The sequence below is a fragment of the Sparus aurata genome, chromosome 4, assembly GCF_900880675.1.
Source record: "Sparus aurata chromosome 4, fSpaAur1.1, whole genome shotgun sequence".
Taxonomy (NCBI): Eukaryota; Metazoa; Chordata; class Actinopteri; order Spariformes; family Sparidae; genus Sparus; species Sparus aurata.
In genome coordinates this window covers 26363086-26387410 of record NC_044190.1, presented here as the reverse complement: position 1 = coordinate 26387410, position 24325 = coordinate 26363086, and the positions used below count along the sequence as shown (strand labels likewise).

At 39.1% G+C, this 24325-nt stretch overlaps 1 protein-coding gene across 9 annotated transcripts in view; it reads left to right on the top strand.

Moving 5' to 3' along the window:
* Positions 1–24325, top strand: part of tcf12 (transcription factor 12) — an 82821-nt gene that overhangs the window by 32351 nt on the left and 26145 nt on the right. For all 9 annotated transcript variants that reach the window (XM_030413479.1, XM_030413474.1, XM_030413472.1 and 6 more), the window contains exons 6-8: positions 9660–9721; positions 12190–12322; positions 12971–13023. In XM_030413479.1, coding sequence (XP_030269339.1) covers positions 9660–9721; positions 12190–12322; positions 12971–13023 — 248 coding nt within the window. The remainder of the gene's footprint in view (positions 1–9659; positions 9722–12189; positions 12323–12970; positions 13024–24325) is intronic.

Below are 24325 nucleotides of genomic sequence, written 5' to 3'. Positions count from 1 at the left end.
ACTCTTTTAAATGGCTGCTACAGTTTTTGCTCACACACAATGCCATCCCCCACAGAGAGCGCTCATCAAAAGATTTCTCCCCTTCAGGCTGTTTTGATGTTTTATTTCGTGCAGGCTTGTGTTCTTAAAGTGTAGACCGCTCAGTGTTTGCAGGGGTTTTCTGTGTAAGGAAATATGCCCACAGTGCTTAGAGCTGGATCAGCATTCCTAAACCATGTGTGTATCCTTCCTTGTCCTTCACCTCGGCTCTCTGTTGTCTTGTTGTTCAACAGTTGTTTGGCGTCTAATGTCGAACATTGACTTGCACTTTGATGTCGCACACTGACTTGATTCTCATATCCAACTGGGGGATATTTCTCCAGCTTGTTAAATGTGCTCTTGTTTCCCCTGGACTGCCCTCTCCCTCTTTCAGGCTGACAGGAATGATGGTTGTGAGCTCACATGATACAGGAGGGGGAGCATGTTAGCGTCCCTACCGAAGCAGCATCCATTACAGTGTTGGTGTTCACATGGTGGGAGACGTTATTAGGGAGCTCATCGCTTCTCTCCTCTGAGAGAATAGATGTGTGATTATGAAGTCATCAGCCATGAACCAGTGAGGCTGCGGAGAAGCACCCCTCCTCATGGGTCCTCGGGGTGCCATTGATTGGTGACCATGTGTTTGTGCCTGATAGACTGTGAAATGGTGTGTTGCTGCACGGCTGTGTCACACCTGCGTCCCACCAAGGTGATTGATTGGTTTGGTCATGTGGAATGTTCCCATCTGGTCCGCAGTAATGCATTTTTTTCCTCGTTCCTGAATAACAAGCACTGGCAGGAGAATAGCCGGGCTCGGAAAAAGGCAAAGGCCAAGCGAAAACATTTTCCCCTTTACACCGCCCCCCCTTTCTCCTTTTTACTGAGTTAGAGAAAATTCAAAAAGACCGAGGCACGGCACCTGATTATCCTGGGAGGGGATAAATACAATCAGGAAATCCACATCTCCTTCTCACAGAGATGGATTTTAGGAGAAAATAAACTGTTAAGCTAGTGCGAAGGGCACCAGCTCCTGATTTACAAAGTCATACTTCAGGCCTGAAGAATGTGCAGTAAAATGAGGGATATCTTTGATCTAGCTCAGAATTTCGACACCTTTTCTTGATTAGTAACCCTTTACATATTTCTAGCCTAATCAAAAAGCAATGGTGGTGAGCTTTTCATCATCTCAATCCTAATGTGTTATTTTGTTTCTTCGTTCCTGTATTCCTCCTGGTTTGATTCCTCTTAATCCTGGTCCCTCTCATTTAATTGATCTATTCATTCCACCTAATGGCTAATTACACATCAGGCTGCATGAGCAGATGCATTTATCATCATAGTACGTAATAATCAGTGACATTTCAACAAAGAAAAAAATAAATATGCAAATAAGAACTCATTAACATTTGCTCTTGCTGTTTTGAATAATGTCACTGCTGACAAGGCTGTTCGCAGAAATTGATGTTGAGCTCAGGGCGAGGGCGACATGTTTCCTCAGTGTATTGTGCCTCAATCTTGTGTCTCCATCCTACTGTTGGTCCTGATGCTGATCTGTATACATCATCTCCAGCCAGGGAAGAAGCTGGTTTGGTACAATACCTCCTCTCTCTGTTTCCTCATCGAAACTTACCTAACCTCCAACCCAGGCAGCTTTTATTTTCTGTCAGACATAACCTGTTCAAAACATGAAATAGCTTTGACAGGATGGATATACATAAACCTTTGTAAAAAGGAAAAAAAAGGAGGCTGCATGGGTGAAGAGTAAGTAAGTGTACATCTGATATGTCCTTGTGTTGTCTCTTGTTGCCAGAAGAATTTATAAGTAACCTCAGAGACTGTCTTACTTTACCTCCAAGGTGTTCAGAGAGATCAGATATAAGATTTTATATTTGGTAGAGTACCCTATTGTCAGTTTATGATTTTATCATCACAGAATCAGGTCCTTGTATTTTGCTCCTTATCATGGTAATCAACACAAGAACAAAAAGTGGAAATCATGAATGAATTAGCTGTGATAGTGCTCTGACTGAGGCTATCATGATATGCCGATATTGACGATGATTGAGATATTTTTACATGAAATATTGATCATACTTATAGCACACATATGATAATATAATGTAAATAATACACCGCCTCTTAAATAATTTATGTTTCTTTCGGTTCTTGCTTTTTGGGTAGGTGGCAGTAATGCATCTAAACGCTGGTTGCCAACCACCATAAAACAGGAACTTAGTAGAAAATGTTCTTTTTTGAGAGAAAACACACAACAAACAAAGTTAAAGAGAGTTAATTTGACAGAGCTTTTTTTTCTGTAGATATCACAATAATATTGTAAGCGTGAATTCTTTTGACAGCGATCGTCATGATGTCATCATGAATCATGACAGGCCTAGTTCCGACATGAAGAAATGGTCTATTAACTAAAGGATTAATGTTTTGTGGTTTGGTGCCATGAAAGTCATCACATGGGAACATGAGCACAGACACACCGACACCAACAGCAAACATGTGTGCACAGACAAGAAAACGAACCCAGTGAGCTGGCGTGTGATCAGTTAATTTTGTTTCTACATTAACAGCATTTCGTCATCCTGCATTATGTGTTTGTTTTCACGGTCTTGGCTTTCCTTGGTAGAAAGGATGGAAAAAAAGAGGTCCTTGGAATGCATCTGAGAGGCAGTGAAGCACGCTCACTAATTGGCTGTTTTTGTGGCGAGGGGTTTAGAATTGATCCCTGGAGACGCTTAGGTCACTACCTCTCAAATTATCAAAGCAAGGGTCTCGCCACAGTGCCGCGCCGCACTGTACTGCAGCCCTGTGATCAATAAAGGAGGCGCAATGTGAATGGCTGGCCAGCATTTCCTTCCTGTCCTTTCCCTCTGTGGGATTTTAGCACCTAATGTCATTTGTTCACTTCACTAGCTTGGAGGTTGAACTTACATAACACAAACTGCATTTTCTAATTATTTCAAGTCAAAATTTAATTGAGATTGATCTGTTTTCTGCTTATTAGTTACTATTATTGTTACTGTTACTGTTACTAGACATTAGTTATCTTATTTGAGTTGTTTGGCTATTGCAGTTAAATATTGAACTCTTCACTATATGTTGTATACACAGTCCAATATACTGACGAAGGTCTACAGTTTCTAACTCATGAATTCTGAATGAAATGACTGCTTTGTAGTGTCAATTTGTAAACACTGTATTTACATAGAATATAAGTGGTCATTAACAAAGTTTGATGCATCTAGTAAAAAACGGTTGCTAACACCTGAGTGAATAATAACTGAAACTTAACAGGTATTCTGGTGCTTTCTAGGTGCTTGTTGAATGTGTGTGTGGGGTGTTTTGGTTGCATATTGCTGTTTAAGAAATGTAACAAACTAAACAAAATATCGCTTTCAAGGTACCACTCATATTTTATACTGCTGCAGGATAAAGCATGTGGCATGTTGAATTTGGTGCAGTTCAAGACACACGCTCATATCTGTGAAGTAGATGGTAATAAGCACATGCTGTATTGGAGAATATCTAGGTGAGGAAAGTGAAAGTGTACCAGTGCAAATAAATCTTTAGAAGTCTCTTTGAGCCGAGCATCTAATCTCCATGCTGTATAGCTTAAATGTGTCCAGCAACAGAAATTAGTGTCGCTTGCAGGCAAAAAAAGACGCATTTTAGTGGTTGCAATAAAAATAACTTGAAGAATAAGATATCAGTGGATAAAATTTGGTCTGTATGGCAGAATGGGTAGAAGTAAGCCCCTCATGATAAGAGTCACGTGACAGCTGCCTGGAGTTTGCAAAACCAATGAAAGAGCGAAAGCTTGACATTCTTGAATCTGGCTAAACAATAACTGAAGTCCAACACAAAGTGCTAAATTTAGCAAAAACTGGGCACAGCTCATCACTCAGATGTCACCCTCCCTGCTGCTCACCGTGGTGGTGCTGTAGTGGCATCATGTGATGGCCAAAGCCTTTGCCAGGTATAGGCGAATTATTAAGGACGCTGCTTCATTGAGATGATGCTTTTCTTTCCTGACAAAACCTTGACCTTATCAACACTGGAGTGACTTCACTCAAGTCCTTGAGTTCCACAATTACAGCACTGCTTGATGCCTGGATTGACTTTGCGATAGTTGCTTCAACTCAACTGCGACAATCTGCCTGTTACAGTGAGATACTGTGGTGCACATATTAGAATGTGTAAATGTAATAACAGATTCAGACAAGAAGACCCAAATGCATATTTTTCTGCCAAAGAATTGCAGTTTATCAACTTGAATAAGGTGAATACATCGGTCTCATAATTACATTTTTACATGGAAATGCATTGTGTGATAGAGCTTAACACTTGGATTTTTTTATTTTTTGGTTTAACATGTTGGCTTATCCTTATTACAGTTGGTTACATGGCTGCATGTAGGTTTTGACTCTCAGAAACAGCTAATGAGCAGTGTTAGCTCAGTCGATAAGAGATGTAAAACATGGACAATTTGTTTATCTCTGTGGAAAAATTAGCATCTTTCTTTACATTTTCTCCTTTATTAATCTCTCTGCCAGGACTCAGTCTGTGTATATAGATTATTTTTCGCAGTCAAAATTGTACCTTCACACATCTGCGTGATATGCTAATAAGCAGCTTCACAGAATATTTTAATCAGAATTGATGGAATTTTTTTTTTCTTCACAAGATTGATTTTTAATTGCATAGGGGATATACGGTGTGATGGTACTCTGCATACTTACATTCATATTATTGATGGTGATTGCTGTTATTAAGCCACTTTACTACTTTACTTTACAACGCGGATAATGACTTTTGCTTCGTATCAATCACTACACTTTATACTCATTAGTAGGCCTGTGACACAAAAAGAAAAAAACACTAGTCCGCTGCAGCCCTGCTCAGAACAAATGGGCCGACTTGAAAAAATAATAACAACAATAATAGTGTTGCTCTTGTTGTGAGGCTGTGATCGCACACGCCTGCTACGAGGAGGAAAAACAAAGCATTAGCAATAAAAGCCTGTAATGCATGAAATTGATTTATTCTTCTTCATGTGTTTTGAACTGATTTTGATTTCTAGCAAGTCCTTCAAACTTAAATACTGAAATCAGGCAACGTCAGTTGAAACGTTGTTGAATAACTTGTTTTGCTTCTTTGTCAGGAAATACAGATAATTACAGTGGCCTGTTTTCCTCACAATGAGTTACAATGTGTGTGCGTCAGACAGGAGATTGTGTCACTGCATTGTAAAGGTATATTTTATTCAGCTAATTTAGGCTCCTGGCTTTAGAACTGGCCAACCCAGCAATATGTTCCACTTGATATATCACTTTGTTCTACTTTACTTCTGCATCATAAATATGCATTCTCGTGAAAATCTCAGTTGCCACAGCCCAGAGTTGCAAAATGTGAATTTTACTGAGTTTTGTTTAAGTGGGGGTTGTTTTCCGGTTGTTGCTTCATTGCAGATTTTTAAAAGCTACACTGGGCTTTAAACTATGTCGCTGTTGCACAAATGAAATAAGCTGTCAGCACCAGAATTGATCATTAGAAAAAATACTACTGGTTGTTTTAAGGACATTGTTTTAGGACGTTGTTTCAGGACCTTCAGAAGAGGATGGAGTAGAGTAGAAGGGCAGACTAGTTACTAATCAAGCCATACATATCACAGCTCTGTCAGTGGTCAAAGCTGCTTCATCTTCGTCAGGACAGTCTAAACAAATTAAGAGACCTGCTCATCCATGACCTCTGGACATTGTGCTGAAGCTAATCCCCAAGTATGCTGCTGCCACGTGGCCGGTCCCTTGAGCACGGCTGCCTCCATCTCTTCTTCCTGGCTGATTCAGGTCATGGGGGGCGGGGAAGGAAGCAACCACTGAATGGGGGGGCTGCCATATCTAGTGGTCTCACAGGTGCTTCAGCTGGCTGTAGTTTATCAGAGAAATATGGGTGCTGTTTGCAATGACAGGATTTTATCCTGTGGCTGGATACTTCGAGGGATACACGATATATTACAGACCCGATAAACTGTGATCGGTATTATTATATTAGAAAACTGAAATTATCGACTTTTGATCAGTACCAGGGAAATTGTCCCCAGTAAATAATATGAAGCCAAATTTGCTTTCATTGACTTAAGAAATACATGTACAAACTCTGACAGCTGGTGGCGGTTGCACCCTAAAAGTTTGTTTGCGATTCATCATTAAACACATGGAAAATGACCTTTCTAGCTTCAAACAGTGTTCTGGGTACCATATTTTCCTCTGAGAAGAGCTTGTTTATCTTATGGAAAAAAGTAATATTTCTGAGTTTATATAATTACCTCATTCATCTTTTAAATAATATTGTAATTGTAAATTGTAATTATAATGTTTCAAGCTCTTCTCCAAAACTGCATAGTGCCACTTTTAAATCACTCATATTTTCTCACCCACAGCTTAAAAAAGGTATTTTTAAAACATAAAGATGTGAAACTGTTGGTTATCTTACTGAGATCAGCTGTGAGAAGAAGGTAGTTATCTGTTATCAGTATTGACTGAAATTAACCCATATTTCCAATCCTTACCTTGATCTCTGCTAATGTTATCAACTTCATTCAAATGTTTCAGACAGCTTCTTTCATATTATTTTAATACAGTGGTATTAATCTATTCTTTAAGTGTGCTGCATGGACAGATGGAACTTCAGCTAGTGCTCCTTGCTATTATAATTCGAAAATGTGGTGTATTTCTGCCTGAACCAATTCTGTCTGTCAAATTTTGAATGACAGACAGAAGCTCTCTCGGATTTAGCAAATCCAGACCAATTCCTGGTAGAAAAAAGAACATGGTACAGTCGGTACTTCAAAGACTATAAATTTGATTTTATTACATTTAACTGCTGCCAGTGGGTCACGGAAAAGAAAGGGTTTAGACTGAATTATAGACTGATTCAAAGCTCTGACGTTGCATCCATTAGTGTACTGATACAGAGACTAGTGTTTTTACAGGAAAAACTGTTTAAATTTGCACATGGCAGCGATTATGTTATGTAATATCGTCAAATGTGTGGCCAAGTAGTTGCTTTTTAATGCATGCAGGTTTTGAGAGATTTAGGGGGAACTGCATACTACTGTATGTACTTTGGTCATGGAAGAAAAGCAAAATGACCTACAATTAGACAAACTGATATCCATTGATGAATCTAAGGGCATCATTAGGAATGTAGTGAAGGAGGCATGTAATTTGAAGGAGGCCACTGTGTTTAAATAGCTGTTCTTTATGTTTTATATGTCGCATTTTACTGGGTTTAATGTTGTGATTTTGTATGGCTGCTACCTTGGCTAGGTTTCTTTTGTTAAAGAGATCTGAATGGGACTTCATGGCAAAATTAAGGTGAAAAAAATAAATAAGATACATTTGTGTTATGAACAAGGAGTGTCCTTGTAGGCGCTTTGGCAAGAAAAAATGGCAGGTTTTCAATGTTTACAAATGCAGTAAATGTTTATGCACAGTGTATTGCCTTATGATTCCTTGCTTATACTGCTTTCTAAATTGAGGCTACACTGTTGATGGAGCACAGGATCCAGAGTGTCTCTGTAGACCCCAACTCTTCCTTTTGCCAGGATCCACACTTTTTGGATTGGATTGGACTTTTTGTTGCCATGTTGCTCCTCCTTGCGCCACAATGTGGACTGAGACATTGTTTTCACACACACATCCGTCTGCTCAGTGACCATCAATTATTTACATAAGACAGTGCCTGTGTGATAAAACACATGCTGCTAATGAATATTTAACTCTTGCACTTGACCATCAGACCTTTTCTTTTAGGAGTGAAAATGAATTTTACTAAACAGCCTTTAGATATTAGACCGGAAATAAAGAAATTCTCTCTACAAAGGAGATGTTTCATCATCCTGCCATGATAGGGAACGTTGGTGGTAACCGACAACTTAATCCTATTTCCTTTTGCAAGAGCGATGGCACAGAACTGTATCGCATTATTGTTACAAAAGAAACAGCTTTGCCATTTAAATCATCATTCCTGATTTCCTCAGCTCCCTCAGTCTCTGGAGACAGTCTGCACGGATGCAGAACAACTGTCTCCTGCAGGACTGCTCAGATAAGCACAAGTGAATTCTCTTAGATGTGCCTCTGTTCACCTGCGCTTGTGAAAGCAATGTTCAGATCAGTCATTGTGTAAGAAAAGATCCAGGCTATGCAGGTTTTTAAGTCACAAAAAAATATTTACCTTTTCCCCAGAGTAAACAGAATTTAGTTCCAACACTTGTGTCTGCGCCCGTAATGTTTGGAAGTCTGACAAAAAGTAATGTACGATGCTGTTAAAGTTATTCATCATTCTCCCCCAGGAGCTCTCATTTGTTTGTTTGTTTGTTTTTCCTGGGGAGTAAAACTGCTGAGTGTGGATATTGTGATGTGTGTGATTCATGTGTGTTGTGAACTGTAAGGTTTTTTTTTCCCCTGACAGCTGCCTGGGAGCATTTCTTTGAGATTTGCACCCTGAATATGACACTGATAGAAGGACTTGCTAACAATCACCAAATCTGTAATTAATCCACTGAAAACAGTTTGTATAAGGAAAACTTTGTGGCATATTACACTGTTTTACAGAAGAGCAGGAGTTTTATTTTTTGCTTCGGCACAGTGAGGAATCTTTCTGCTACATCACACAAATCTACAAAAAATGTCTAAAAGGTTGTAAACTGCTGTATATTATTGAGTAGTTTGGTGTGTTTAGAAGTACCATAGCACATTAACAGGACCCAAAGGAGCCCAAATTCTATCAAATGCAATGATGGAAACCCGAATTAATTTGGTTTGACTGAATTGTATTAAAAGCTCATCTAGGCTGAACAGTTTACTGTAAGACAATGAAAAATAACAAATGAATGTCAGTCAGTTATCAATCCATCCTCTGATCCCATCCCTCCCTCTTTCCTTCCTTCCTTCCTTCTTTCTCTGCTGCTTCCTGCCTACATCAGTACGGTATCGTTCATTAATATCCAAATAGAGTTTGGATAAAAGTGAAAGAAAACAACTACAGCTGAGCTGCTTAGTCCATCTTACAAAGATTTGGGCATTTCTGTGTATGTTTGTGTTATTACTTGTACATACCAGTCTACTACAGCATTAAACTTATGTAATCTTTACATTTAAGTTGTCTAAAAAGAGAAACATTTGAACAAGTTTATTTAGCTGAAAATGCATGATAGTTTTTTCTGGTTTACAACTAATGCCATTTAATTGTTGAGTGTTATTGATAATGTGTGACATAATTGAATTGTATTGTGACTACAGTATCAAAAAAGGGAAATTGCACTGTAGCTTATTAGGTATTAATGTGAAGACATACCCTTCTAAATGTTGCAAACTGTTTAATCATAACTAACTGAGTTGGCTAGGTAATAAATGATTCAGACACAAATGGGCACAGTGACATATTATTACAATTATTGTAATTAAAGTTAAGAAGCAGCCAATTAAGTGTTCATCTAGCTCCAAACACTGCAGAATAAATCACTCTGGACACTGTATGTAGTCTGTTATTCAGTGTAAATCCAGTAATGTACTTAAGTTTCATAAAAGGAAACAATTGTTATAACTGTTCTTTATGTGTTTTTCCAGGTAAATCAGAGAGGGCTTCATTTGTTGGCTACGGGAGGGATCCTGGAGCATCTGGCTGCCAGGTGAGACTCTCATACGATGTTGAGTTCAATGCACTTTGAAGGTTTCTATCAAAGCAGTGCTGAATTACCTTCTGTATTCACCAATACCAATGATACCAATACTGATATTACACTCCTCCTGCCACATTAACCTTTTGTTATAAATAAACGGAAAAACTTAAATTAACCACTGAGTTTTGACTCTTAGGTAAGAAGTGTTGATTAGTCAGGTTTTAGACAACTTTTAAATATTGCTAAAATAAGACTTTGCCTCTCTTCCACTAATTTAAAAAAAAGGGAATCCATGCCTTTGTTTAATCAAGGTTGGATTACTGTAAATCCCTCTTTTCCCTTCAGTATAACACAGCGGTCAGGCTTCTACCAGGACTGTGAGTCAATTAATTGGTATTTTAATTTTAATTTAAGTCTACCTCATTATTGCTTCCTTTCATCTGCTTCCTGTTAATTTAAGAAATATTTGAAATATTACTCTTCCTAAGAGTTTCTAAGGCTTAACAAGGGTAACCCTAGAAACCAAAAGCATCCTGGAACCCTTCGGCACTGTCCTTCAGATATCTGTATGTGTCCACTATTGAACTTAAAAATGACCAGGATTCTGCAGAACAGATGGAGCCGCTCTCATTTTAAAAATACCTGGTATAGATTTCTGAAGTTCTCAGGATAAACATGACGTTTTGAAAATGCAGTTTAGTGTGAAAGAAACTTGGCCTCCTCCAACATTGCACTACACTAACATATCACACTGGGGCACTTTTGATCAGATACAGATCAGAGATTTAAGAAAGAAGTTCCTCATTGATAGAAAAAAAAAGCATTTTTAGTGAGGATACCATTTGAGACATTTTGAAGAGGAGTTGAGGAATGTGTGCAGATCTGCAGCTGCAGAGATCTGAGATTAATAGACAGGAAAAATCAATCTCTTTCCACAGAGAATCTGCAAAGAATGTATGGAGGGAACAATCATAACAACATATGAATAACAATAACCACTGGAAGAGTTTCACGGCAGCAGACTCACTGCTTTACAGCTTGCTTTTCAGCCCTATATGCATACCTCCAAGTGCATCTTTTTCCAACTGGTTGATCCAAATAATTGAAAGAGAAGATTGATCCCATGATCTGCTCGCCATGCGGCAACTACTGTACATCATCACCCACAAATTGCTTGATGTGGTGTGTGACTTGTGAGGTTCTGAGGAGATTCCTGATGTTGTTCTACCCGTCAGTGCTCAGATGCAATTCACATGAGCTGCAGAGGATTTTGTCAACATTTCAATCTGTGTTTCTGAATCTTTGTGTCACTTCATAAGGATTTGAGTACAATCGCAGGATGAAAAGGCTTCAACAACTCTGTCTAGTGGCTTGAAATTAATTAGATTTCCTGATTCTTGCATGACTGCCGTATCCTTCCTGTGAGTCCTCACCAATTGATTATTGGATAAATCAAATTTAATTGAATTAAACTAATTCAGAGGTGTTCACAAAGATAGACACACACATCCAAATTTGCATGAGTCCTTAGTGGTTCGTCCTAGAATAGCTGTAATAATGAAAAGGAGGCCAGAGCCAATGTAGCTGCAGGGATCCAATATCATTGAACAAAGGAAACAGCAGAAGTGGGTCTGTTGTGTCATCCGAATGCTGTTTTTTGATTACATTTGTGTCATGTTGTCTCTGACCGTTTTTTTGACCTACATTTTCAGTGAGAGAATTAATCTTCATTTCTTTTATCGTACCTTTCATACATGATTTTGTTTAGATTTTTTTACACATGGAGTTTATTTATCGTTTTGAAATTGTCAGCAGCATGCATGTTAGATTTTTCAATCAAACAACAAAACTGCTGTAGGTCTCAGTGAATAATGTGTCAATCCTGAGCCTGTTAAGGGGATTCAAAGGGGGTACGGGAGGCCAGTTTTCAAGCCAACTACTACACATCGCTCTAAGTTGTACAACCTGACATGATCCCTGCTCTACTGGTCTGCGGCAGATTACTCTAATTAGCCCAAGCTCTTAATTGGCCTCTTAACCCACTTTGCTGGGTTTGTGGAGGTCAAATAGATATTGATGATAGGATTATGTGGTGAGCTTTCACAGGTCTATTTATTTGGCATTGAATTAACAGAAGTTACATGTAACAAATTACCTACTTCATCCTATGTTACTCTAAAAACAATTTGTACATCCATTGATTAGATTTTTAAATATAGTTTATAACGGTTTGTATGTTATGATATTTGCAGTATACAGCAAAATGTGCTTAGTTCTTCTGCTTCTTTTTCTTGAAGACAAAACTGGCAAATGCAGATTTCATTATGTAAACAGAGACAACATGAGAAATGTAGTTGATGTGGATTGGAATTACAGTCCGTCTGTACGATTATAAGTAAACACACATCTGGCAAAGAAAGCCTTTAGTTGTATTATCCTTTAGTTTTAAGCTTTTGTGTCTTTGTTTTCTCTTTCAGCCTACTGTAAGGCCTGACATTGGGTTGGCAAGTCCCGGTTCAGTGACTACATCAGGGAAGTCAGCTGCCCCATTATACTCTTTCACTGGAGCCAATCCTAGAAGACGTTCTCTACCAGATCCTCTGCCTGTCGGTCAGTGCCATCGCAATGATTTTAACTAAAAAGAATAGTGGTTGTGTAGTTCATATGAATATTAAAAATCATCAGAACATAATCCAACTGAATACAGTTTGATTCAAATGTAATTTTTTTTTAGGTTTCTGCCTTGCGCTTATAAATTAGTTGCAATGTTGCACAAATAAGTTGTAGTAAATCTTTGTGATTACATACACGGTCAGGTTGAGGTAAAGATTGCACCAATCTGAGCAAACTGTCAAAAGCTTTCAAAAAGCTGACGCTCTTCTGTCCACTGTTTGATCAGACAACATTTTACCACTATAATCACACTCCAGCTTGGGGTGGGGATCACTGGTCATGCTCCCAATCATATTAGACTATAACATATATAAGGTATATAACAGCACAGTAACGTCTGTGCTGTTATATACCTTATATATGTTATAAGGTATATAACAGCACAATAACGTCTGTTTAAAAGTGCATGATGTACATTCAGTAGATAACAACTATATCTGAAACAATTTAATCACGCATTTTACTTTATACTGGACAAAACCACAGAGTGGGTTTTGTTTGTCGAGTTTGTTTACTGCAGATTCATAGTTGCCTCTTTTTTTTTATTGCCTGTGAATGAGGAGATCTGCTTTCATCTCTCCACAGATCCTCTACAAACAAAAAAGGTTCGCAAGGTCCCTCCTGGCCTGCCTTCATCTGTGAGTGGAAGATCATCTACCTCTCATATAAATAGATTTCACAGTGAGCTTACTTAAGCAGACACACACACACACACACACGCCTTCCCTCTCAGCACTTGCACACAAAGAGCGCTCTTGACATCACTACCACATCACTTGACATCAGCAGCGGGAATTCAGTTGTTTTTGTTGCTTCGCTCAGCAGTGACACCAGGAGTGCCTGTTAATTTAAAGTTCTTTTAATGTTTGTTGTTTACATGCTTGTTGTTTAATATTTGTATGTAAATGTCCCCATTGGGTTCATATTTCCACACATTTTTTTTTTTTTCGGTTTTGTGTGTGTGTGTGTGTACATGCATGAATTTGCGCGTGTACACATGTGCACCTCGAGGTGATTGATTTTCAGCGCTGCCCTGTCACAGTCTAGCCTCCTCACGGCCTCTCCTGGGAGAAAGAGAGGCTGTCAGAGCGGATCCCCAGCTCTGCTCTTTTGATGTTTAATTAGTCATTACGTAGCCGAACAGGAGGACAGACAGAGATTAATAGCAGAGAATATCTGAAATTTCTATTGGTAATGATCCCGGTGGAGCAGAAACCATTAGGATGCAGAGAAGTGTGGAGCTCAGCTTGCATTCGCTTAGACAGGGGGTGTTGGAGTTCATTAATATGCATAAATCAGTAAGTCAGATGTTCATTGTTAAAGCCCTGGTGGATTGGCAAAGGTTTTATTAAGCCTTGCCTTAAATTCCAGGAACTGGTACAAGACAATGATTTTTTTCCCCCCTTTCTTTTTAACAAGAAGCAACTGGTTTACCAAAATCCGACCCTTTTCTTTCCTTAAACAATAAAAGTTTTTTTTTTCTTCTTCTTTCGTTTTTTTTTTTTAGTGGTAGGAGTATGAGACTGGATTTGCCTTTCAGAGCTTTGATAATCGTCACCTCTGCTGCTGTTACTCTGAAATCAAATATGGAACAGGCCGCGGAACATAAAAGGCTGGCATGTGTTTTGTTTCTGGATTTGTGTTTGAAAAGAAGTTTGTCAGAGCGTGAGGGAGAAAAGCAGTCTCTGGCAGCAGCAGCAGGAACGTGCACTGCCTTCCTCTTAAGTAAGTGATATATTTGAGGTCTTGTCAGACAGAGGGAGGGAGGCAAAGAATGGTTGCCTCGCGGGTTACATCTCTTTGTTGTGTAAATGGACGCTGGGCTTTTATTTGTCAGTACTTAACACATGGGCGCAGGTGCGGTTCTGTGACTCATAAGAGTACAATCAAGCTGTACAATGCTAGATGGGGAAAAACAGTGACAGAGCATGGGATAAAATATAGCTTCTTCTTGTCACTCAGCGCTGCTCAGGAGATAAAGCCTGGAGCTCGGAGGAATTATCCTAGTTAGTCTTTGATCCCATTTGAAAGAATAAAGATGGGAGTGTTGAAAAAAGGGCTGTAGGTCTCTACAAACCTGCTGAGAGAGAAAGGGAAACATAAAGCCAGTTTTTTGATAGGTGGTATATGTGGGAGATGGTTGAGTGGGAGGTTGTCTGGCAGCTTTTAGGAGGTGTTGGTATTGGACTAATAGGAAGCATAGGTGAGGTATGGTGGCATTAACTATCAGATGGTGTAAAGAGCTACTTGTGGCCCTTAAAAACGTGTAAAGTGACTGTTGCAGAGGGTGATTGCTGTATATCTAAGGGTGGTCATCAACCAGGCCCTGTGTTTGTGTCTCTGGTGCCAACACTGGCAGTAGTGAGGGTGGTGTTGAGGAAGTGTCGAAGGGAAGGCGCACCTGGAGTCAGAGCTACTTTGCCAGAGGCAGCTGTGTGAAGAGCCTGCAGCGTACCTGTAAAGCATGAATGCAGCTGCAGATGCCACTGAAAGCTTTTGCTTGTGTAAGCAAGCATGAGAGCCTCACCAGAGACCTGAATAGCTGCTTGATTTAAATAAAAAAATTCAACACAACACTTCCTATCATTATGTCTACGACTGGGAATTTTTTTTATTTATTTGATTCTCAAATCCCCTTTTTCCTCCAAGCTTGTATTCCTCGCTACTCAGTCTAAAAATAAATGTGGGAGTTTTAAATCACATGGGCACTGTAAGTTGCAAGTCCAAGCATGCTGTGTGTGTGTGTGTATGTGTGTGTGTGTGTGTTTGTGTGTACACTACGTGATGGAGCTGAATCAAAATATTTACAGGAGCACATCCTCTGTGCATTTAGGTTTTGACACTGCGCTGCACCAGGATGTGAAGGCTATCTGGACAGGCCAGCTGGTGATTGCAAACATTTAAATGTTTCTAGTGCTTTTTCATCTTATATACAGAAACCCTCCCTCCGCCACACACATACTTTCCTCTGTGGTCTGCTGGATGTGTGGGTGCAGACATGAGATACTGCAGATGTGGTTGCAATTGTGTGATGCATGTGTGATACCATTTTGAAGGTATACTGTGGTATGAAAATTGGCGATTATCACACGGTGTACATTTGCTTATCAAGGGAATTTAACCATCTAAGTGTTATAGTGACTTAATGATTAGTGAAATTATGATAAGCTTCTGTTTTCATTCTGTTATGGGACATTGTAACTGAAAATAGTAATTAGAATAAGGCCATTTTTCACCATGTCCTGCGACAGAATGATCAGTGTCCGATATATCAGCCCTAACTGAGAGAAATAAACTAAATATTTGTTTTAATTAACCAAAATAGGTGCGCTTTCACAATTAGGTCAATATGAGAGTCTGTACTGCATTTTGCCGTCATTTACGGTTGTGTCTCTGACAGCTTTCTCCTTTATCCACTGCTGCCTGTCTTTTTTTTTGACTGTAGGAGGAACGCAGAGACAAGGATGTTACTCGAGATGATGACAGGATGTGTTGTGATTATTTGCACCTGATTTCTTTTGGAAATATAAAACATTGTAGCCGAGGATTATGAAGAGTGTTTTTATTTCCATTGTCTGAACCAGAGCAGTGAACATGTTTTTAACGCACTCACATCATTTGCAGCACATTACAGACAGACTTCTTCCATTTTTCCCTTTCAAAATAAGAGTCCCAGTTATACCAGTATACACTGGGAAAAGATGGAGCTAATATACAATTGGACATTTAAATAGCTTACAATGTGTTATCTTTATTTGGTTTTTTATTTTCGAACATAGAATACAGAAAAAAAATATATATATATATTTTTTTTTTGGTTTATTTAATAGGGACAGATACAGATCATGTGGGTTGTACAACAATCCAACAGAAAGCATCATAGCATTTATAGCCTTAGCGAATTTCCAATGCCCGTCCATATTAAAATGTTTCTGCATGATATTGATTATAGTTCCTGAGTTCTTACAAAAAAATACGCCGATTCAGGCTCTGAATCAGAAGGTCAGACTTTAACAAAAAATAAGAACCGGTCAAGAATATTGCAATTGGTGCATCTCTAGTGTAATGGTGTGATACTGTAAAACTGTGATATTTTGGTTATGGTTATCGAATGGGAAATCTCTTACTGCTGCAACCGTCATGATGCATATGCAGTACAATTTCTTATTTTCATGTTGGATTTTGTTTTTCAGCTTCGTGCAGGAGAGAAACTTATATATCTGTATCTAATATTTTACCGCCTTGCGTGATAGATAAACAAGTGCTCAAGTGTGAAAGCTTTCCCTATTTATTTTTGTTACAGTACACACATTGGCTATAATTGGCTCTCCGCATTATTTGACTGTATAAACTGAGAGCGAAGGACAGAGCTTGTTGTCATTGGACAGACAGGCGGCCACGCTGAGGGATGCTGATGGGCAGCTGCGTGGGCACCTGTCTGACAGGAGGACTGAAGACGCAGAGGGAGAGAGGCTTTGTGGCTTGTGGGGGGAAAGTTGCATTTTGGAGGATATTTATGGGAAGCTGCAAGGGCATTGCGCGCGTGTGTGTGTGTGTGTGTGTGTGTATGTGTGTGTGTGTGTGTAAATAGTTTTTTTTTTCCCCCCCTACAAACCCTTGTCAGAAGCATAGCGGCTTGATGTGACACTTCCTCCCTGGCTTTGGTGACGATGTGGCTGCAGGATGAGAGAAAGAAAGTGGTGGGCTGAGATTCAGTTCCCCTCGGGGACTTTTGCAAGCGAGAACTCTGAGTGTGGATGACAAAATAGATTGACATTTGCTTTTGACAGATCACTCAGACACCCTTGTTTCTGAGAGATTTGTACTGTGCAAGCTGTAAGAAAAAAAGTCTGCTCTAGGCTCTGAATCCTAAGACCTAGAAATGTTCCTCGCAGTGCTGTCTGGTGCATGACATTCAAAAGATATGTTTTCTCTGTCTCTTTACCCATCTGTCTTTAACAGCTCAAAGACAAGAGATGGTAATGTTGTACAACAGCAGTAACCTACTGTTCGTGTTGGTGAGAACCCAGTTCCTTTTTCTTTCTTTCTTTGAACCACAGCAGGGCAGGAAATGCAGTAGTAACACAGCTTGGTGAATAGACTGTGGATGAAATGCATCAGTAAAGCCTAATGTAAACAGTCAGGATCTCCCCAGGCTTTTATAAGTCTCTTCACAAAATTAGAATTTAGGTCCAATGGCAGGATGGTGTAAAGCTGCAGGTTTCATATTTTTGGCCTTTTGTTATTCTGATGTTGTTCAAACCCAAACACATGCATTTCATTTCGACACTGGGAGGGTTAAAGAATAGAAATACATGTAGACATATACATTTTTCACTGTATCCTGAAAGTCCTGTTGCAAAGTCCATTTCCATGATGTTGTAAGCATTATTAAACAAGGCAGGGCAGGAGTGGGATACATTTAGTCCATTGTATCGGCAATATAGGTTTTTTGAAACAGCTGCAGGTATTTTGGTAAGTTGACGGGCAATCTTTTACATTCTTTTATGCTGCAGTTACACTGGTTACATATCATTTTAAGTGCCTAGAACTCAATGGTTTGTTGGTACACCCTGTTTTGAAATTACTACAGCACAGCACTGTAAGAAGCATTGTGCATCAATTTTAGATTTAAATTTATATTTTATTCATTCTCTATCTGTTTACATCTTTTTTAGATTAATTAGTTTATCGAAGTTAAAAATAAATACAATTATACCAGTAGTTACAATAGATATATAACAAATATAAATGCAGATGACCTGACTTTACTATAACCTAATTAGATTTAAATTTTCTGAGATATAGATTTTAGCCTGATTTTAGATTTGATTTGCCTGCCAGTGTCAGTTCCTGATAATAACATTGAAACAAATAATATTCAGTGCCTCTGTAAAGGATCATTTAGCCAAACCAAATGTTGACAGCAGCTTTCACACATACATGCATTGTATGGTTGAGTCTTATCACTCTCATCAAGCACACCTGTACAAAACCATAAGCAGTCATTTCAAGAAAACAAACTTGGACTACCTACCCATTTTCCACCTGTAAGTGAATGTTTTTTTTTCTGTTTTCTGGATGTATTAGGAGGCAAGTTTTTGTGAACCCACTGGCACTGTTTGAGCCAGTCTTACTCAGGTCTTATTGTTACTTTAAACTACTACCCTACAAGGCCAATATATTATTATAATGTACTCTAGATGTAGTAAAAGTTTAGAACCAGAGTAAAAATAATGATTTGATAAAAGGTCCTGCACAACACATCAATCTGTAACTGTCATCTGAGGTTTGTGTTACTTTCAGCTTTGTAAAACTTATGCATGAGACAGGTGTGTGTGTGCATGTGTGTGGGCAGGAAGGTCACAGTTAGTGTTCACAAGCTTTCACACGGTTGAGTACTCACACATGGGTGTCATAAAGAGTCTCGTTCGTCATTTAGATTTTTCATTGATTGAAACTTTATATTCTGTAAAGCTGTTGTACAAAATGTTCTGTGTGGATTAGATTTATGATTTATAAGGACTTCAGTTTGTATTACAAATTATATAGTGTGTATTTCACGTTAGTGCTCCAAGACATGTATGGACAGTTTTTTAAGCTCTGCCCCGACCCCAGTTAGTGAGCTCCCCAGAGATGACCTCATCAGATGGCTGATTAGATAGACACCCTTGGTTTGACGGGGATGATGCTGAACAGTCGCAGTCACCTCTGGGACCCTGGGCCTTGTGTTTATCTTTGTTTGGGTTGCTGAAATTTACCACTGACATTAAAGGCTGCAGATAATGGAACAGGCAAGCAAGCCAGAGGCCTGACCTCTTTCATCTGTGAGGAGAACAAGGAGTTAAAAGGACAAAAGAGAACAAAAATAATGCACACATTAAAGTCATTACTCACATTCTGGCCTGTGGTAAATTATTCATGTAGGGCTTGCGTGAGTTTACAGCATTAATGCAAACCTTGATTTTTAGATTGCTGGCAGGCTCAAGAAGGCAGCCTGTCAACAATCACTAAGGTAGTGTTTGTTATTTGGAGACCATCTAAACCAGGCTGCTGTGACCTGGAAAGTACATCACAGAACCATGTGATGCTTATGTTGTCGCTGAGGCTCTTAGCTGTACGTGCACATTGATATTGTTGTTCCACTGCTCTTATAGTTTATTGTGAGTTGTGATAAAAATGAATCAGCTTGTTGTCATGCTTTCTAACTGGCATACACTAAAAATCTGCTCGAAAAGTAGAGTACATGACTGAATCATATTCATTTAAATAAGGTGATATTTTGCTATTCTTTTCTTGAGTCAACCTGGTTTCAGTTGTCTCATTTCTAGTTTCTGAATCATCTATTTCAAATCATCTGAAACTAAGTTAACAAAGAAATACATCCACACTTTCCCACCACTAAATCTTCATCTCTCTTTTTCATCTGACTCCTTCACTCCTTCACATCTCTCTCGTGACTTCTGAATGTCATTGTCTCATTAATTCTGCAACGTGAAACAGTACAAATCTGTTTGTTTGATGATGAGAATGTAAACAAAGTGAAGTGTTTGTCAGGAAAAATAATGCTTTCAGGTTTCAGGGTTTTTAGTTTTTCCAGCAAGTTGCTTAAGACAGATGTCCAACAAATGTGGTGCGTCCGTTTTTTTTCTGCTTGTAGAAAATGGATATATTTAGCAGCTTTGCTAAATACATTTACTGCTGTCGGTCTTTAAGAACCAATTAAAATAGCTGTTGTTCGATGGCAGCTGTGCTCAGTTATCGATCTGTGTATAGCCTTCTTTTAGAATTGTAAGCATGATTGAAAACATAAACGGATGCAACACATAGAACAAAGCAGAATTACAATGGGCAGGAATGGTTAAACATTGCACCCTAATGATTTCCACTGTCTGGACTGTAATTTCATTTATATGACATTTTTGTCCACAACATTGAAATCTTGTTCCAAAATGAGTCCACCGGTTTTATAGACCAGTTTGCCAATTAACTTGTATTTTAGTCACGAAAACCACAGTTTAAATAAAGAATCACATGACACAAACTGTGTTTGTTGTTTAACATGACATCTAAAGAATACAGTTTTGATAATCAAACCATTTAGTGCAAATACAGAGCATGGTAATCGGTTTCTTACATTCTGTTTTAAGACTGTTATTAATCTTCCCATATGATTTCAAACATAGGCTCTACAACCCAGAATATTCTTTCTTTCTGCTTGATATGTTTACTCTGTGGTTGGATAAACTAATGGCCTGGGTCTATTTAATGAGAGCTGTGGAATGTTAACAAAGATAATGGTGTGCAACAGCTGTAGATGGCAGCCAGTCAAGTTTATTTACATTTCAGATTTAACTAAGTTCATGATGTCTCTTCACGCAGCATTCTCTTCTGGCTTCTTATATGAGGAAATGTCTTTAATCGAGACCTTTATAAAAGTGACAGCTGTAGGTAGCAGCACATTCTGTTCTGAGAGCTGCAGGTGTAGCTGCTGAAGATCATCATCTATATGTACACAGAAATTGAAAGCGAATCTCATCTTGACATCTTTATTTCTGCTCGGAGACAGCATGTGACACAGGAATGAGGTTTTGTGATTGAAGATTTGACTACAGTTCTTTTTCCTAATGACAAAGTTCGTGTAACGTGTGCTGTACTGTTGGCCTGTTGTAATGCATTGGGGCTCAACGGTGTTACCCCAAAGATTTGCTGACTCTCTTGCAAACCAAAGACACCAAACCTGTACCTCAGTAGTTAAGATGACAACCATGAACTGCCATGTCCCTGGTTTGAGTCTGGTTTGGGAGCTTTGTAGCATCTCTGTCACCTGTTTCCTCTCATCTCTACTGTCTGAAGCAAAGGCTGAAAAATGCTTTTGGGGGTAAAAACAAGGCCAGTTTGTTCCATTCACCAATCATAACTCATGCACATTTGTTGGTACTTGGCTATTTGTTCTTAACTTTGATTGATTTAAGTTGTAAAATATCTTGTTAGGGACATTTGAACATTAGTTTAGGTAAGTGCTTTGTAATGAGGAATTCATCTTTTCTGGATAGACTCACAGTCATTCAGGCTGACAGTAATGTATGAGATTAACAGCACTTAACAGTTGGGTTCAATACATGATACTGGGCTCAATGGATGATGTACACGATGTTACAATTTTCGATTTTTCTTTTTTTTCTTTTACAAAATTGGAATTGAAAACAAACTTTAACAATAGAATACTCTGTAGGTTTAAAGTGCAATAACTGATTTCAATGGTCTATGGTTATCAGACTAGTATTAGAATGGAATTAGAGGTTTATTTAAAGTGGAAACAGACAAACAGGCAAAACCAGTATTGAATTGCATTCTATGTGGTGCTTTAAGAAGGTCTTAAAAAGTCTGAATGAATCTTAAAATCAGTCCATTCATGAGACAGCCAGGATTTTTGGGTGGGTGGGGGTCTGAATCCCCCGTGTACCCCTCACTCTCCAAGTCAGCCCTCTCTAATTAGAACCAGAGCTTCTTACAGGAAACAATCTTCCTGCCTGATGACATCATTGCTAAATCCATGGGGGTGAGATGGGGGTGACCTCAGCCTGTGTGGATTTGCGCTGTGTTTCAACACCCAAACAAATCCCAAGAAAAGCACCTTGCGATGACTCCAGTGTCTGTAGAGAGGGTAGTGTGAACAGTTGGGTGGAGTTGGTTTTTAAACGCTAATCATCATCCTCCAGGCGCACTTTAGATAGATAGATAGATAGATAGATAGATAGATAGATAGATAGATAGATAGATAGATAGATAGATAGATAGATAGATAGATAGATAGATAGAAGTTGTGGAACTACAGTTAGTCTAATGTTTGTGTGGATTCAGACAGAACTGTGGGCCACAACTTCAGCCCTGCTGTTAAAACTCTCCACCAGTGGTAGCCCTGGCCGAAGGCATTATGGTTTCTGTTTGTCTGATATCTCAGGATCACCTTGAGGCAATTTCTTCAAATTTGACACAAATGCCCACTTGGACTCAAAGTTGAAACTGATTAAATTTCAGTGGTCAAGGTCAAGGTCTTTGTGACCTCACTTAACACATTTTTGGCCATTTCTCATTTAATAATTATGATACAATTTTATACAGATGTCTAATATGATAAAATGATGAAGTGATGACATTTTATATCCGATATTAGTTCAACTTCACTGTGACATCATAATGTTCAAAAATATTTTCTGTCCTTTATTCAACATACACCATAACTAGGGAACAACAACAGTAATAGTTTCAGCCTGTATTTGTTATTCACCTGCATTAAAAAGATGCAGTATTAGCTTTTAGCATTTCCTGTTTGCAGTGCACATACATACATATGGGCTGTCTTTTTTTCCACTGAATTCTAAGCCCAGGATTCATGAATATTTATTTGTGATAATGATATCAATCACAGCACCAAATCAAAAAAATGTGTGAATCATGTCCGGGTGTTCAGATTTGAATGAGTTATGACTCTGGGAATGAGTATGATGAGTGGTAATTGGTCACTTAAGGTTTTAAAGTACCTTAACTGCCTCCATGAGCTGTGTGTCACAGCCACTTCTCCTGCTCCAACTGCCGTCCAGTGGGCCTAACTATGATAACTTACTTTCTGTTTTGTTTTTTACTACACCGACATGCACCTGTCTCTTGCCTTACGCCCCCCTTCATCTCTCACTGTTTGAAATCCTAAGCACGACATCAAGTCTGTGACCTGTGTTATAATCAGTGAATCATTAAGTTAAATTAATTAAACCTCTCCACTATACTTGAAATGCATAGGCATTCCAACTGTGTCTCCTGCAGAGTGTATATAAAGGAACGGGCTGGCAGACAGCGCTCTGACTCAGCCATCGCTGGAGTGATACGTGTGCACGATTTCCCAAATGAATGCCCATTTCTCCCCTGCTTTAATGTGTTTTCCTCTCAACAGCGTGCTGTGTGTCTGGACTTGTTTTAGACCCCTTCAAACACTTCTATCATTACCATTTTCCTTAAAGCATCGACTTGAAACGGCGCCAGATAGAAAGCGCTAACCGCATGTAGAGCCAGTGTTTTGGACGACTTTAAAAGAGTCCTAGAGAAGAAAGGGGGATAAATAATAACAGTACTAAAAGGAAAAGCATAATAAAGGCCTAGTTTTCTTAGGGAAGTGGAAGCTTTCATCTTTTTCTATAACAATAATGTTCTCAATGAGTCTGCAGGCCTGTGTTTAGTCCAGGAAGCTTCGAGTGGTAGACATGAAAGGCTTCAGTCAGACTGCTCAGGCCAGGCTCTCACTGGAATATGGTATCTATCCTCTTCTACCTCTCCTTTCTTCTCCTCTCCTTTGCTCTCCCCTCCTCCCACATGATAAAGGTAATGGGGAGCTATGTGGCTCGCGGTGACAGCAAACCATGGTAAAATGGCTGTCGGTGTTTTGCCCCCATGTGCCCCCCTCCACCCTCCCGTCTGAGGCCCCCAGGGTTTAGGAAATGGAGCATTATTTTCATGTTCCGACGTCACAAGCCTGCCCCCTTTGCAGCTGTTGCATGCTTTACAACTCTTGTGTTTACAGCCACTTCTCAGCTGAATGTCTCACTCTGCCAGCACAGAAACTCTCATAGTTCACATTTCATAAATCCCCCCCCCCCCCACACACACACACACACACCTCATTATCTAGATTTGGATTCATGCATTTTTTTTGTTATTATGTTTTGAGCCTTCACTTTCTCTCACTAATGACTCCTAATTGGTGTGTGAGCCATGTGTGGGAACAGGTAAAATGTGTTGCCAGATGGTTGTGTTCTCACAAAAGCCATATTTTTACCGCACTGCCTGTAGACTCATTTAATCATCACAAAAACAAAAAGATTAGACACTTGGGATTAAAATGTGTGGAAGAGAGCAGGCTCACTTATTTATGCTTGCTTTTTAATT